The following is a 16,755-nucleotide window of genomic DNA, read 5'->3' as shown; positions in this document are numbered from 1 at the left end:
GTTACAATTTGATGCAGAGATTCCAGGTTTGAGCCCTGGTTACATCCTTTGAATGATGACGTTGAAGTCCCATGACAAATGAAGTTTCAACCCTGGGTTCAACACTATACCTTACCCTAAACCTAACAAGACCCTATTGCAACCCCAACCCTACATCTTAGATGAAACAAAGCCTGGAGCAATTGTCACATATTCACCAACGTTGAAGGTCGGTCCCACACAAAAATAATCACATCTGATAATCAAATTCACACGTATATACACACATCCATACACCTAATCAGGAATACATGCAGAACACCGTAACACGACTAGTTTGGTTTTAGGTTCACAACCTTCTTGTTGGGCTTGAGTAGGGATGTCTTGAAGGGAAATCATCGCCAAGAAATATTAGCTTTTGGTGGCGGATCATCCATGCTCAGGAGACCAGGTTGAAGTGAGACAATCGAATCTGGAAAAAAAAGATGATATTGATAAAAATGATAAGATGACTAGGTTATCATCCACCCGAGGGATCCAGTTTTGGTGTCTGACCCATATGGATTTCAAAGTCATACAATCTGTTATCACTTTATAAATGTTTTATGAGTAAAAAGTATGTGAAATGGCTGATAATTATCATAATCATGACCGTCTTATGCATTTTCCGGTTAGGGGCAACATAGCCTTTCTTCAATGATCTTCTGATATTTCCTTGTCAGCGAAATTCTTACACGTACAAGGGAAGGGCGTGGCCATTTCAGTTCCTTCCCACCCACCCCCCCCCCCCCATGATGTCTGTATTCTCTTTGCATGGTTGGTTACTCTCTAGGTATATAGACTGAAAAAAATCTGTTGTTTTTGAGGAGTATTTAAACATTTTCTGATATTTTTTCAGTCATCTTCCTACACATCGAGGGAGAGGATGCCGCAAACACAGACAAAGTCTCAACAGAGCATATCCTGACCAAAATAGAATGATTTGGGGGTCTACTAATCTAGGATGCTTACTTGACTGTGTTGTAGATTGGGCTTCGATTGATTGGAAATCCCTCACTGAACAGTTTCTGAAACTTAACCAATGAAAAACAATAATTATGCTATTATTAAAAAAAGTTGCGAATATTGCAGCATTTGGCAAGAGCGGTATCTGCTTGGCATTTAAAATGGCAAAGAACTTTAAAGGGCAAGTCCACCCTAACAAAAAGTTGGTTTGAATAGAAAAAACAAGGCACAAGCAGTTTTGTGTCTCGTCCACTTATGAAAATAACCAGAAATATTGTGATTTGCGAGGGCACGCAACACAATTGTATCAAAACAACATTGTGAAATGACTTGGATGGAATAACACTTGTCATAAGAGTCTTGCTCGTAAACTTTAACGTTGACCTCAAAATGAACTTTGACCATATAATGTGACCTCCCAACACAATAGCATGCAGGTCCCCCAAGTCCATCTACCATCGGTTTGGTAGATGGACTTGGGGAACCTGCATCTTGGGCTGCAGCTGGAGGTCACATGGTTAGGTCAAAGGTCATTTTCAGGTCAACATCAAAGTTTACGTGCAAGACTCTCTTATGGCACCTAACTCCGCAACCGAAAGTCTCTTTTCAACCAAACTTGGATGGTAGATGGACTTGGGGGCATGCATGTTATGCTGCAGTTGGAGGTCACATGGTAAGGTCAACGTTTAAGTGTATTTGCAAGACTCTCTCATGACACCTAGCTCCGCAACCGTTAGTCACTTTTCAACCAAATTGGATGGTAGATAGACTTAGGGGACCTGCATGTTCTGCTGTAGTTGGAGGTCACATGGTTAGGTCAAAGGTCATTTTCAGGTCAGCGATAAAAGATAAATGCAAGACTCTCTTATGACACATAACTCTGCAACCATGAACACTTTTCAACCAAGTTTGGATGGTAGATGTACTAAGGGGACCTGCATGCTATTGTGCTGAGAGGTCACATGGAATGGTCAAAGTTCATTTTGAGGTCAACATTAAAGTATACATACAAGACTCTCTCTTATGACACCTAACTCTGCAACCGAAAGTCACTTTTCACCAAAACTTGGATTGTCGATGTAGTTATGAGACCTGCATATCATGCTGCAGTCGAAAGTCACATGGTAAGGTCAAAGGTCATTTTCTGGTCAACGTTTAAAGTTCTTATGCAAGAGTCTCTTATGACACATAACTCTGCAACCGTAAATCACTTTTCAACCAAACTTGGATGGTAGATGTACTTAGGGGACCGGCATGCTGTTATGTTGGGAGGTCACATGTTATGGTCAAAGTTCATTTTGAGGTCAACATTAAAGTTTATGTGCAAGACTCTTTTGACAAGTGTCGTTCCATCCCAGTCATTTCACAATGAAGTTTCGATACAATTCTGTTGCATGCCCTCGCAAATCACAATAATTCTGCTTATTTTCATAAGTGGGGAGACACCAAATCGCTTTCGCCTTGTTTTTGTATTCTATTACATGAAATGTTCGAATACTATGCTTATTGTCATGTTAAACAGAGTTTTATTCCTCACTGATTATGTGAAATTACAATTTCTAACATATTGTGGTTCAATCTAGAGGGTCCTTCTTGTCAAATCTGTATAGATTGAAGTATTGTGTTATTCAAACAATAAAACAATAGAAATGGTGTGGAACATCATTGACTCATCTGCATGTCACTGAGTTATGCATGTAACTGATTTGTAAAAGATTAAGCACAACTTTAATTGTCATAACTTAATTTACATCTGATTTTGATAAAATTTTCAGCGTTATGCTTATTTGATTTGTCTCTATTGATTTAAATCAGCACTTTTTCTGGGGTTCACTTGACCTTTCAGAATCCATCATTGATAACCCCAACATGGTCAAAGCTCATCGACCCTAAGTGACCTTTTATCTGAATCATGTGACCTGCAACTTGAGCACAGCGATTGATGATACTTTCAGTTATGACATTGCAAAAATACCCCCAACATAGTTGAAGTTCATTGACTTCAAATGACATCTGACCTTTTTTGCATGTAACCTGAAACTCGTGCAAGACAAATGATACCTGAATACCATATGTCAAAGTTTCATGAACTAGATCCATATAATTTCAAAGTTATGAGGATATTTCAAACACTTAACCTTCAAAAAATTAACCTTGGTTGAGATTTCAATGTTGATTAAGGCCTACCCTAAACATTGACCTTACCTGACCCTTGACCTTGGTCATTTGACTTAAAGCTCCTGCAATATGATCAGTGATACTGTATTAGCCTTATGTGTAGGCATGGTCCAAGTTTCATGAAATAGGTCCATACATTTATTTGGTAATACCTCTGTCACATTTACTTTTCGGCGGCCGTAAGGTGAGTCGGAAACAGTCGATGTAACATTTTTGTACCAGCTACATAATTGGTGGTTTCAATAACAAGTGGAGCGCCTCTGGCAGTCTCGCCTGCATTCGCTATTCAGTAATGCTGACTTTGAAAAAAAAACTATTGAATATATATTTAAAATTCATATGATAGTAAAATACCATGGTCATTGACCCTAAATGACCTTTGACCTTAGCCATGTGACCTGAAACTTGCACAGTATAGTCACTGATACTTGATTGCTCTTATATCCAAGTTTCATAAACTAGATCCATAAATATCCATAATTACAATGGAATTTCAGTAATTACCTTTTAACATGGCCAAAGTTCATTGAACCTGAATGACTTTTGACCTTGGTCATGTGACCTGAATTTCCAGCGGGATGTTCAGTAATACTTGATTAACCTTATGTCTAAGTTTCATGAACTAGGTCTATATTCTTTAAGTTATGATGACATTTCAAAAACATAACCTTAGGTTAAGAAATTTCATGTTGATTCCCCCAACATGGTCTAAGTTCATTGACTCAAAATGACTTTTGACCTTGGTCATGTGACCTGAATTTCCAGCTGGATATTTAGTAATACTTGATTAACCGTAATTCCAAGTTTCATCAACTGGGTCCATATACTTCATAAGTTATGACATTTCAAAAACTTATCCTTGGTTAACTTAAGATTCCAACGTTGATGACGCCGCCGCCGTCGGAAAGCGGCCCCTATATAGTCTCGTTCTGCTTTGCAGGCGAGACAAAATTAATTGACTGAGATTTCGAGATTTCAAGATTTCCACGTTGACGGTGCCGCCGTCGCTGTCGAAAAAGCGGCGCATACCATGCCTATATAATAGTCTCGCTCTGCTATGCAGGTGAGACAACAATGGAATGAAAACAGGGGGCTAGCACAATATCGCTTGAAACAAGTATGTCTTGACAAGTATACATAATAAATAACATACGAACTATATTATAGAAATATATGATTATCTCATTCATCTAATTGTATAGATGGACCCCTTCGAATAATTCAAAATGATCGCTTGAAATAAATGGAGCTTTACAAAGTTTACAGCAGAAGGAAGTCGATTACAAGATATGATATGGGATAACATCATTTTTGAAAGAAAATTCATAGATAGTCCCCTTGCAAACATGTTTATCATTAAATTGTCATGTAATACAAATTTTCAGCTGAATTTCCTCTATAAAGAGCTGGCATCTGTCCGTCAATTTTGTTTTCGACCTTCAGATGTTTAATCCACATATATGGGCGTGTTAAACTCACCAAACTAAATTCTGATGTTCGAAACCTGATTATTACTATAGTACCTGTAATCATCGTTCCATAATATGTATCAGGGCCAACGTATTCAAACAAAAAGTCCACCATGTTGTTTTGCTTGTATGGTTACTTAATATTATGACGGTAAATATTAAGGCTTCCCTCTGCCAACTTACGCAAGGTGAATTAGATTAGGATGCCATAACTGCGCTTCCTTTCTTCCGAAGAAAGCCGCAATAATTTTATCGCCAAAAGGGGAGAGAAAGGTAGTGGAGAAAACATAAGAGAATAATCTGAAGATTAGCACATTATTCATGACCGAAAAAATACCTGCTGTTTTGAGCTCTGCGAACTTGACGGGTTTCGTATTTGATATAAAGTCTTTGAATGAGCAAACCTTAGATGATTCTATCAACAAAGAAGATTTGTTACACCATGTATATGCGAGGTCCCTCTAAATGAGCAAAATCTATATGTCGGTCAGTGAACCGTTTATTCAATATGATTTCTAAAATTTTTTTTTCTTTATTCTTATTTCAACCAATATTCCTCTTTTCCACTTTTGGATGTATTATTAGATATTAACCCGACCTGAGTGGCGGGTATTCTATTTGTTTTATCTCTTTTTTTGGTATTTTTCATTTCATTTTTTTTATTTTTTTTTGTTACAGTTTAATTGTTTATTTATTCAATTTGTTCAGTCATTCATATATCTTTATTTAGTTACTTAGCTTTTGTCTCGCCTGCATAGCAATTCGAGGCCATAGGCGCCGCTTTCCGACGCCGGTGTCGTCAACATTGAAATCTTAAGTTATCTTAGGTTAAGTTTTTGAAATGGCATCATAACTTAGAAAGTATATGAATGTAGTTCATGAAACCTAGACATAAAATTAATCAAGTATTACTAAACATCCTGCCTGAGTTTCAGGTCACATGACCGAAGTCAAAGGTCATTTAGGGTCAATGAACATGTTAACCTAAGGTTAAATTATTGAAATGTCACCATAGGCCTAACTTAAAACAATATGGACCTAGTATTACTTAAGATCGTGTCTTAGTTTCAGGTCACATCACCATGGCTAAAGGTCAATTAGGGTCAATGAACTTTGGCCGTGTTGTGGGTATTTTCCACTGATCTCTCCCCTAACTGGATATGCGGGGAGGGTCCTTTGTTTGAAGCCAGCGAGTTCTATTGTCCGCCATACCAGTTCCCCCAAAAAGAACGCGATCGCTCCATTAGCGTATGCATTGTGAGCGATACGCTAGCTGTCTGCACACTAAAGCTCTTGCTTTTTAAACAAAACTTCATATATTTAAGGTGCCAGAATTCGCAATTTTCTTGAAACTATGGTACTTTCCCAGTACATTTCGAAAACATAATTTCGAAGGGGTTGGTGTTTTTCTCACCTAAGGAAGAATGGATAAAATCTTTGACTTGTCTAGGGGTATTTTGGAGGTTTGCCAAATAACCCCTTAGGATCGATAGGGCGACGATTTTGGCGATTTTCTAGGTTATGCAGGCTTATAACACTTGGCTTGAAACCCCCTTTAATTTAAGTCCACCCCCCAAAAAAAAATCAAACAAGTGTAACACCGAAAATCTCATCGCTTAAGTAAAACTTTTAAAATATAACTTTCATATTTTACTTCTGATTTTGATTAAATTTTTAGCATTATTGTGTGGTTTTTCTCTCTATTCAAATAATCGTTTCCGTGAGGTGGACTCGCCCTTTAAAGGACAAGTCCACCCCAACAAAAACTTGATTTGAATAAAAAGAGAAAAATTCAACAAGCATAACACTGAAAATTTCATCAAAATCGGATGTAATATGAAAGTTATGGCATTTTAAAGTTTCGCTTCATTTCACTTAACAGTTATATGCACATCTCGGTTGGTATTCCATTATTAACATTTTGTGCTTCAGGCAAGGAGGTCCTATAATCGTCAAATTCGTAAAATTGAAATATTGTATAGTTCAAACTATAAAAAACAAAAGAAATAGTGAGTGAGTGACATCATCGACTCTCTCATTTGGATGTAACTGACTCGTTCATTTAACTATTTTGTTGAAAATAAGCGAAACTTTGAAATGTCATAACTTTCTTATTTTACATCCGATTTTAATGAAATTTTCAGCATTGTGCTTGTCTGATTTTTCTCTATTGATTCAAATCAATATTTTTCTGAGTTGGACTTGACCTTCTCTCTCTCCTTCTGTCACATCGATCGACCCTCTTCAATTATCCTCTACCCAGTTTGTTCATATAGGCAGCGGGGGGGGGGGGGGGGGGTCCTGTCCCCCTATATTTTAGGTGGGGGATAGACCCCCAAAATTTATGTTGACAACTTTTTTTTGTTCTTTTTGCTTGTCAATTTTTTTCCTGCATCCCCCCTAAGGTGGACCCCCCTAAAATCATTGTGGTCCGCCCTAAAATTCTGGTTACTTCTTTTTTTCGATGCTTAATTGTCAGATTATTTCATTTGTTTTGCATCCCTCCCTAAATTTTGGGTTGATAACCTTTTTTTTGCTTGTCAGGTTATTTCTCTTGCGTCACCCCCTAAATTTCTGGTTGATAACCCCCCTTTTTTGTTCCACCGAGACATTTTTTTCTTTGAAGACATTCAGCATCTCAAAATAAGTTCTGTGAAATTTCTGAAGTCTGTAAATCCGTCTCTGTAGCTTAATGTCTTTTTTACATACTTTCGTTTAAAAAATGAGTTCTTGGAAAAAATAATTCGATCTATTGTTGACAGAGGAATATCACAAATTCACATGCCACAAGTTACATAACCCCCTAAAGTCCTATTTCTACCGTACATGTACCTCTAGCTTGTAAATTTCATTGTCCTTTCACTGAATAAAAGATAAAATAATTTTCAGAATACCTTGTAGATCCCGTCCTTGTCCAAAAAATCAGTCTATTTCGGTCAGGATCTATGCTTCGCAATTTTTTTTTTAACTCCTCCGAAACGGCAGATTTTCAGTTTTTACTTTAAGTCAAATTTCAGAATACAGGCTACACGGTCAGTATTTTCGTGTCTCGTGACATTCTTCTGTCCAAACATGACTGATAATTTGTGAATATTAATAAACTGAATATTTATTTGAATCATGGTTTAAATTCATCACGCTTCCAGAGAAATCACAACAATCGATTACCCCCCCCCCTGGAGTTTTAAAGTTTTGGAAACTTGCTCTGGTAATTTAGAATTACCACACATGTATTTTGAGCACATGGGACTATATAAAGTCTACACCTATGCAGTTCACCAGCTTGTCTTATGTGTGAAAAGTAATCCCCTTTTCTCTGTTTCCACGGTCGTCACGATAAGTGCAATTATACGTGGCACAGGACGACATCTTAAACTTTGTATTAGGCATAAATTCACATTGAAAAGTGCTGTTATAAGAGTTGATCTGGTAAGTATAATTAAGATTGATACTATTGTGAACCAGACTCTACTTCGATTTTGGCTCTTTTGGGGGAACTCGGCGTGCGGAGGTATCAACTTCCGGTGCTTCAACACGGAATAGGCCAATCAGCGTTATTGTTCCCATCCAGATAAGGGAGAGATCAGTGGTATTTTGTTGAATTGCCACCATGATACCAAAATACAGGTTAAAATTGAATTCGGAGTCAGCATGTCAAATGTCATAGCTCATTGAATATGCGAGTTGGTTTCCGCGTGATAACTTATGAAATATTCAACAGATTAGAAAAAAAATCTTTGGTGTGTCGTTAGATGACACCAAAATAGAGGCTAAGTTCCGAAGTCCGCATGTCAAAGGTCACAGCTCATTATATGCGAGTATATATGCAAGTTGCATGTTTCTGAATACTAACTTAAGGAATAATCAACATATTAACAAAATTATTGGTGTGTTTAGGTTTCTGCACGATATCAAATTCAATCATATTGAATGAATTTCTGATCGCGTTAAGCGAGGGCATCTTTGTCCTTTGGACACATGAAGTTTCTAGTTTTGGTTCCACTGGATTTACACGCCGTGGATCTATTCGTTGATATAAATATCTGTAGATTTATATTACCTTAGAATATTCTGTGGCTTCAATTATTTAAATTCATCTAAGCTCCTGCGCTAAGGCTTCATTTGCTCGTGATGGCGTGTCTTATATTTAGACAAATATCAATTGTTTAACATTGGAAATATCATTAAGCAGTTCAACCTCCAACGTTTTCAAGATGAAAAGTGATTTCTTTTTTTTTATATGAAATACGGGGATAAATCCCTTTTTCATGCACTTTATTTGCAAAATTATATCGTCACTTGGAGTCGATTATTACAAATAATAGTTTGATGTAGATGTGGAGTTAATGGGGTTAGATCTACTCGATATTTTTTTATTCTTGATTTTTCGATTTTGTGCATCTTTAATCATAAAGAAAAGAAGAGAAAGATCTTACGTTTCTAAAAAGTGGCTGAAAGTAGAACGATTAAAGAATATATTTCTGTCCCACTGGTCCATCGAGTTCATTGATGTGGATGTTCGACTCTCATTACTGTCAAAATGATCTCGATAGAGATGGATGTCGTCAGCGGAGAGAATGACGGTTAAGAGTTCAATGTAACAAGTCGCACCTCGTAATACCTGGAGAGATAAAACAACAGAATGTGAATGTTCTTTTCGTGCAAGGGATTTTCAAAACCATAATTAACATGGGCCATTTAAGAGATTTTCATTTTTTATTTGTATGTGTATGCGCTATACCTATCAAAACATCTAAAAACACTTTTGTTTTCATTATAAAAAAAGGCACCACTTCATTTATATGTTACGATAAATGCTATCATATCGCCTACTTTTGGAAAGTTGGAGCGTACTGAAATGAGAGAGAATAATATAACATACATTCAGATATTATATGAGTCATTAAAGAAAGGAAAAAAAAGATCCCCAAAGCCGGCTGTAGAGTGTTCCTGCAGCAGCTATTTAACGTTAGGTTTAGACGTGCAGTACATTTTGGTTATTTATTTATTTTTTTTAATTCACGATAATTAAACTGTTAAATCGCGTTTTTTGGAGCAACTTTTCCACCAAAATGAATATTTTTATTATTTGACTGTTTGTTCCAGGTGGATTTGAGGACATCAAAATGAAGGAAATCAATGTAAACAAAGTTTCATGTGAGATATATATCTGGCATTGTTCTTTATAGGGTGTTTACATACCATTTTTTAAACTCACACTTGTTTCTCCACACTTTTTACAGTCATGACTTCAAGAAACAACAAAAATCAAACTTTACTTCATGGCTACACGGAAAAGATCATGAACCAACCGCTTGCTATATTTTTGGAGAAAAAAATGATTTTATATTTTTCAGAAAAAGTACCCCTAGCCCCCACAACCAAGTTAGCCAATCATGAAATTACCTTGTGATGAGGAAGCAAAATATACAAAAATGAAGGGACAAACCATTTTTTTTTTGTAAGTTATGACATATTCTTCCTATCTTCGCGAGAAATTGTTTATTTTTGTATTTTTTGTCTTAAAAGTACCCCCATGCAGACCCACAACCCAATCACCTAATCTTGGAGTTGGCTGTTTCGCTAAACTGTAAATATTGTGATTTATACTCGAATATCTTCTAGCATTACAAATGTCTATTGGCCGCTTAAACCTTTTTTTCCAACGGCTGATTCTCTGAACATTTCTGTGTGGTTCCAATATGTACTCGAGATTGATTATTTATGTATCGAACGCCCTCTCTTGACAATGTTTTGATTTTTTTAAAGACTTATACTTCCAAATGTTGTGATTGTGATTAGATATCGGAGAGCTATACAATACTAATATCCTTTTAAAAAATCCAGCCCTTTTCATGCTTGAAAGAGGTTTTATATCAAAAGGTTGCAAAATACCCAGACACAATGTACTATGCTTTCGTAGGGCAACATATGAAATGAATTTTTGATGCAGAATCGTGTCCAATAAAACACTTATTTATTATTTCATACCATTCACAACAAGGCATCACTGCTTTTTGGGGCACAATTATTCATTTGAACTATAACTGAGTCGAAATTTATCACAATAAAACAGATAAAGAGGAACCCCTAAAAATCATATCAGTCATGAACCTTGCCATTTTTACGAAAAAGTAGGATGATTTTTTTTATGAGAATGCCCCTTCACTCTAGTAGAGTTAGTCGGGTCAGTAATAGACTTTAAGGATTGGGGCGTTAAAGATTAATTAAAATAAATCATATGCTAATATGATTGATATGTTAAAATGAACTAACTTCTTACAATTGTCTTAAAAAAGATATATTTTGGGGAATTTTCACTACAATTACTCAAGCCTTCTCTATAGGGTTTTAATCCGCTTTAATTCAAAAAAGAATAAAGAGAAACGAAAGCTCTTTATCTTTCACGAAATTTATGAACTAACCCCTCTCGATTTTCTCGGAAAGGTGTTGATTTTTTTTCTTCTGAAAAGTGCCCCGGACTCCCTTGGTCGGGATTGAAATCGATTGAAACATTGATAGAGAAAGAATATTTGGGAACTATTTTTTTTTTTTACTTTTATGGTAAAATCATTAACCCCCCTCCTTATTATCTTCTCGAAAGATGAGTTTTCTAATTGCCCCCATCCCCTCCAAACAATTATTCGGAATGGAACTCGGCTGTCAGGGATGAGAGAAAGGCAATTGAAAAACAAAAGAGGAAGACATATTTTATATTTTTGATAAAAGTCATTTAATCACTCCTTACCATTTTGTGTAAAAACTGATGATTTTTAAATTATCTAAAAACTATCCAATTTTCTCTCTCAATAGGCAAGGTTGTAATCGACTTAAGGAGATTTTTTTTTAAATCGCGCACCATTCAATAACTGTAATAAAATTATGAACTGACCACCTTCCATTTTCTGTGATTCGGGGATTTTATTTAAAAAAAAATAAATAAAAGGTTTGACTTTTCGACTGGTCATCAACTCCTTGCCTCCTTCCCTATTTTTTCGTTTTGTACTGATCTTTATTATTCATTCAAATAAATTTCATACATACATAATCAAGGAAATATAGAACAAAATAATAATTGCAGCAGTGTAATACACAAATTAAATATAAGTGTAATATACATAGCAGGCAAATTGTTTCAGAACAGAGGCATATCATGCTATTTTCGCATGATTTCGGATTATTAATCCGAAATCATACAAAAATAACATTTCAACAACTAATGTATGCAGCTAAAGCAAATAATGATGATAATAATAAGACGTAACAACTACGCAAGTTGAAAGAATGAATGTATATTGAGCATTCTCCTGCCTCATGAACCCCCCTCCCCCATATCACTCCAAATGGCTTATCACCGGTAGTTTACATCTTACAGTTCAGCTTTGGTCATATACTCTTATTGTTATTTAAGCCCAATGGTGTACCTAGAAAACTTCTTCAGGAGGGGCAAACATTTTTGGGCAAGTCCCCCAAAATGTCATTTCCATCTCCAGAAGCATTTTTCCGTCCAAAATCTGCAGAAAAATCAATAAAAAGGGGTCCGGGGGTATCAAAATCATTCGATCCCCCCCCATTCAGACACCCTATAGTGAGTCTATATGGATATTTTGGGACGCTTCCCGAATACGAGGATGACCGAAGTAGATTATTCTTATTCAAACAGGCAATTATCATTTAATACCCTTGTAGAATTAGTGAAAGCGTTTTATTCATCTAATCTCTCTAATCTTCTTGTCACATTTTAACCAATCCCTTAAGATCTTTTACAGCTTTTACGAACCTCCAAAGAAAAAGAACAATCTGCTCAGATTTGAGATCGCATATAAGCTGATTTACCTGACGGAAAATAACGAAATAAAAAGATCCTCATAGAATTTTCTTGTCAGTCATTTTGTTCAAAAACTTTTCCCCCCATCCCATTCTCTTATTCTAATAAGATAAAAACAGATCATCCCGTTATTAGAATAGTCTTTAAAAGTGTCGTAATGAGCCCCCCCCCCAAAAAAATGAAGGATAAAACATGATATCTATATTTTCTTTGAATTCTTGAGCGAGCGAAAGCAAGCGAGCAAAACGTTTTGAAATAAAAAATTAATTGGCGATGATTTTGAGATACTATTGAGAAAATGACATCACTGTTTACCCGTTCTCCTTCTTTTTCTTTCTATTTTCTTCCTATTTATTTTTCCTTGTCGTTAAACTCCTTTGGGGGCAAAGCGCAAAGCCAGGCCCCCTCTCCGTACGCCATTGATCTTTAACATAGAACTATAATTCGTGTCAAATCCTTCATAAGCTTATGTAAGACATTAGTTCTAAAGGCATCATAGTCGTCAGTATTTTGATGTTCTTATTCTCGCCGAAATGGTTATCAGTCGACCACCGCAAAAATATAATATTTCAATACAAACATTCTATTTTCTATTTCTATTTTATTTTGGAGTATCTATGATATTATGAGATAAACATTTTCATGGGTACACAAGAAAATGTTGTAAAAAGTATATTCCATCCAAAGTCATGCAACATTTATACATTTGATAAACATTTTCATAAATAAAATAGGAAATGTTATTACCTCTAACTTAGTAGCATTTCCCAATAAATGTTGAGGAACGTGGTTGCTAAGGTTAGAATAAGCACGGTTTACTTCAGCCAACCGTCGTCGTTCTCGAGCTGTGGCGTTCTGACGAACCCGCCGTTGACGAAGCTGAAACGTCGACATGACATCATTCAAATATCCGATTCCCCTGGTCTCTTTTCATTCAACAAGTGCAAAATCTTGTAACTTCTTGGTAGGATGTAGACATGACTTTCGATTCACAGGGGTTGGTGTGGATATTAGCCGCCAAGAAGGCAACAATTTAAGCTTCTCAAGAATCTTCCAATCAATAATAATAATTTTGATGTGTCTTGGTTGAGAATGCAAGGAATGGTTTCATTTAGATTCGATGGTTTGTTATCACTGCCCACGTGATCAAAAAGGCAGGATGCTATCACCACGAGGATGGAATTCTAGCTGGGGTTTGTCTCTGTTATCATTGCTCTTTGAGCCTTGCCATCGTGCATCCACCACTGATGTCATCCCATGTAGGAACGGAGGATATGTCTCCTTTTGGGCCCAGTCGACAGATGCGTGTCACTAATATGATAATCATTTTGCTTTTATCAATCTTGGTAATGAAATTGGTCGTCTTCTTGAATGATTGGTGGGTTCATAGGGGATGGACAGGTGTGCAGATACAGGGGCACAGGGGTATATACACCACCCTCACCGAACACTTCCCCAATTATACATTATACACTGTAAAAACTGTGGTTTAAAACTGACACCAATTGGTGTTAATATAGAGGACCACACCCTGAGGTGTTAAAATAACACCCTAGAGATTGAACATAACACCAAAGAGTGTAAATGTAACAACCATAGGTGTTTCAATAACTGCTATATGTGTAAAACTAACACCACCAATTTAACACCGGTGTAAAATAACTGGCGTGGTCCTCTATGTACACCGGTTAACACCACAGTTTATGCTGTCTATGTGTCTCTTCCTGAGAGACCTTCCTTTTTTCAGTGCTTCCTTTACCATGTTGGTCCTTTGAAGTAAAAAACGAAAATGATGTTGTTATAATAGAAACTTACATTTTATTGTCAACAAATTCTGAAAAAACCAACGAAATTGATGCGCCCCCACCGTCCCTATTCAATTAAATCCTGGCTCGGATCCGTGCATGCCATTGTGATGATAATCCGGGAGCATATCATCAACATTTCTTGTCCCACACGTACTCTGACAACTTTCCTTGATTCTGATTGGCTGAGAAGCACTGTTACTATGGTAACTGACGGATAAAACAGGAATTGTCGGATGATACCTCTGACAAGTCCTTTCGTGGAACGCTCTCGAGGTGTCCGTTTCATAAAAGTTGTTACATCTTTTTTATAACAGTCTAAAAACTACTGTAATAATTCAATCTATTTGGCTGATAATAAACCTTAAAATGATTGTGCATTTGGTATTATGCTATAGAAGAAGAAGAAGAAGATGATGATGATGATGAAGATGATGAATAAGAAGAAGCAGGAGGAGTGAGACGAGGAGAATGGAGAGGAGGATAAGAAGAAAAAAAGAAGAAGGAGGAGGAGGAGAAGAAGGAGGAGAAGAAGAAGAAGAATGAGAAGATGAAGAAGAAGAAAGAAGGAGAATTGTTCTTTATTAAGTGCATAACTTTCTACATAAGGGATTTAGGATATCGTTAGACTCCGACAAGCTATTCATATATTGTTGCTTAGTTGAAAAACGGCGAGTATTCTTATACTATAGAACAGAAAACCAGGAGCATTTTATAGAGCGTGAATCGTGAAAAGGCAATGTACGTATCAGGGGCGGATCCAGGATTTTGAAATAGGGGGGGGCGCCAGCGGCGAGGGAGCGAAGCGACCGAGCGGGGGGAGGGTGTGGGAGGGGGATACCCCCTCCCACGGCAAGGACCTTTTTCAAAAAATCATGTCCAAAAGTCGTATTTTGAGAGCACCTTTAGAAGAAAAATGCACACTTAAATCACTGTAACTTCATGAATAAAAGACACATACTGACTCATTTAGGAGCTGGTTTCCAGTCACACACCGTATAAGCGGTCATTCAAAACATACATTTGGCAAAGGCTCTTCACTTGCTTGCATCGTGTGATTGAAACGTCAAATTTAAATGATACGAAACTGAGACTTGTAATCGATAAGTTCCGAATAATCCATTCTGTTTATTGTCATTTGTGTATTTACATTGTGTGTTTCAAACGAGAATTGTTTAGTCGTATGGCAACATGCATAAAATTTGGTTCTTTTTTCCCCAAAATGCACAGTAAATTGTTACAAACTGCAGAAAAAAAACGACATCATCTTCTGGTAATCAACCTTTTCCCTCGTATTATTTTCAAATCATCTTCAATAATCCAGTCATTCTGCACAACCTCAAAGTAATATAATGCTTCTTAAGGGGATTCTCATCATTTTTATTGTTTACGTTTTCGATTTTGCTGGCAATTTTTTTTTAAAGATTGTAATCAGCAAACCTATAGATTATCAAACATTAAAAATGGGGTAAGGGGGGGGGGGTTAATGTCACAATTTCTACTTTTTAACAATACACAATGTGTCATCGGGACATTTTTCCCCATCACGAAAGTATTTTCATTTTTCCAACCCCCACCCCCCCCCGTCACATAAAATCTTCGCTCCTTACGCTGACACTGATATAGCTGCCTATACACAGCAAACGCGGAGTGGGGTCGACTGGTGATTGAGAATATACAATTTTGCTCCTTGATAATTCGTTGGAATGATTGCTTCGGCGAAACTTAGTTGGGGCGCCCTGGATAATATGCCTCTGAATCTACCAGAAAGTGTAAAAGTTAGTTTACATTAAATACAAATATGTCTGACCTATACATTTCAGTGAAAACGTACATGACCAAGGCAGAATGATAATGCTGCGCACGTGGCGCCCGATATAGGGCTTCATCTTTGGGTGAAGAATAATCTCGGGATAGACATTATCATTCGCATCGTTGACACTTTCTCTCGCGATCTGTTACTTACAATTTACCATAAAGACGGACAAACGCATGTTACAAAAAACACAAAATTTCGGGAAAAAATGATATCCAATCCAACATCTTCACACTGGTCACTGCACTGCAACTCCCGATTACAAGTGGTGCAACTTTCCAACCAATCGACTTGCGCGCCCTGGAATTCCGGAATTTACATATTGCAATACAGTATGACAGAGGTGCATTTGTGCGAACACAAAGGCCATGAGCGTAAGTTGAAATATAGTTTTGACTAGATCTAGCCCTTGAAATTGACTACATTGTACCAATCCAGTAAATATAACCATCAAAAAAAAAAAAAAATCCGGCGAAAATAGGGGGGGGGGGCGCGCCCGGGGCGCCCCCCTCTGGATCCGCCACTGCGTATAATATCTAACGAATTGCATGATTTCAGTGGTGTCATGTTAACACAGATTTTCACAAACTAACAATGACAATGGACAGATGTGAAAAAACCTTCATCTTCAGGCATGCCAAATAAATCAAATCAAATATTCACCCAGTGGCGTAC

At 36.8% G+C, this 16,755-nt stretch overlaps 1 protein-coding gene across 2 annotated transcripts; it reads right to left on the bottom strand.

Moving 5' to 3' along the window:
* Nucleotides 1–335: 335 nt before the first annotated feature.
* Nucleotides 336–13,544, bottom strand: LOC121418264 (myoblast determination protein 1 homolog A-like). 2 transcript variants are annotated; one of them, XM_041612037.1, is made up of 4 exons: nucleotides 13,207–13,544; nucleotides 9,068–9,252; nucleotides 991–1,052; nucleotides 336–451 (listed from the first exon to the last, which is right to left on the bottom strand). In XM_041612037.1, the coding sequence occupies exons 1-4, from the start codon at nucleotides 13,351–13,353 to the stop codon at nucleotides 375–377; spliced, it is 471 nt and encodes a 156-aa protein (XP_041467971.1). In that variant the 5' UTR covers nucleotides 13,354–13,544; the 3' UTR covers nucleotides 336–374. The 2 variants fall into 2 exon arrangements, with proteins under 2 accessions (XP_041467971.1, XP_041467970.1); XM_041612036.1 differs by lacking the exon at nucleotides 336–451 and having other exon boundaries at nucleotides 851–1,052.
* Nucleotides 13,545–16,755: the final 3,211 nt, after the last annotated feature.

The sequence above is a fragment of the Lytechinus variegatus genome, chromosome 7 (genome assembly GCF_018143015.1).
Source record: "Lytechinus variegatus isolate NC3 chromosome 7, Lvar_3.0, whole genome shotgun sequence".
Taxonomy (NCBI): domain Eukaryota; kingdom Metazoa; phylum Echinodermata; class Echinoidea; order Temnopleuroida; family Toxopneustidae; genus Lytechinus; species Lytechinus variegatus.
The sequence above is the reverse complement of the archived record's forward strand: the minus strand, read 5'-3'. Positions and strand labels throughout refer to the sequence as shown.

Coding starts and splice junctions, on each gene's coding strand:
- LOC121418264 (XM_041612036.1), bottom strand. CDS start 13,353: ATGTCGACGTTTCAGCTTCGTCAACGGCGGGTTCGTCAGAACGCCACA. Junction 9,253..13,206: donor GAAATGCTACTAAGTTAGAG/GTAATAACATTT, acceptor TTATCTCTCCAG/GTATTACGAGGTGCGACTTG. Junction 1,053..9,067: donor TTCAGCCACTTTTTAGAAAC/GTAAGATCTTTC, acceptor TCATTGGTTAAG/TTTCAGAAACTGTTCAGTGA.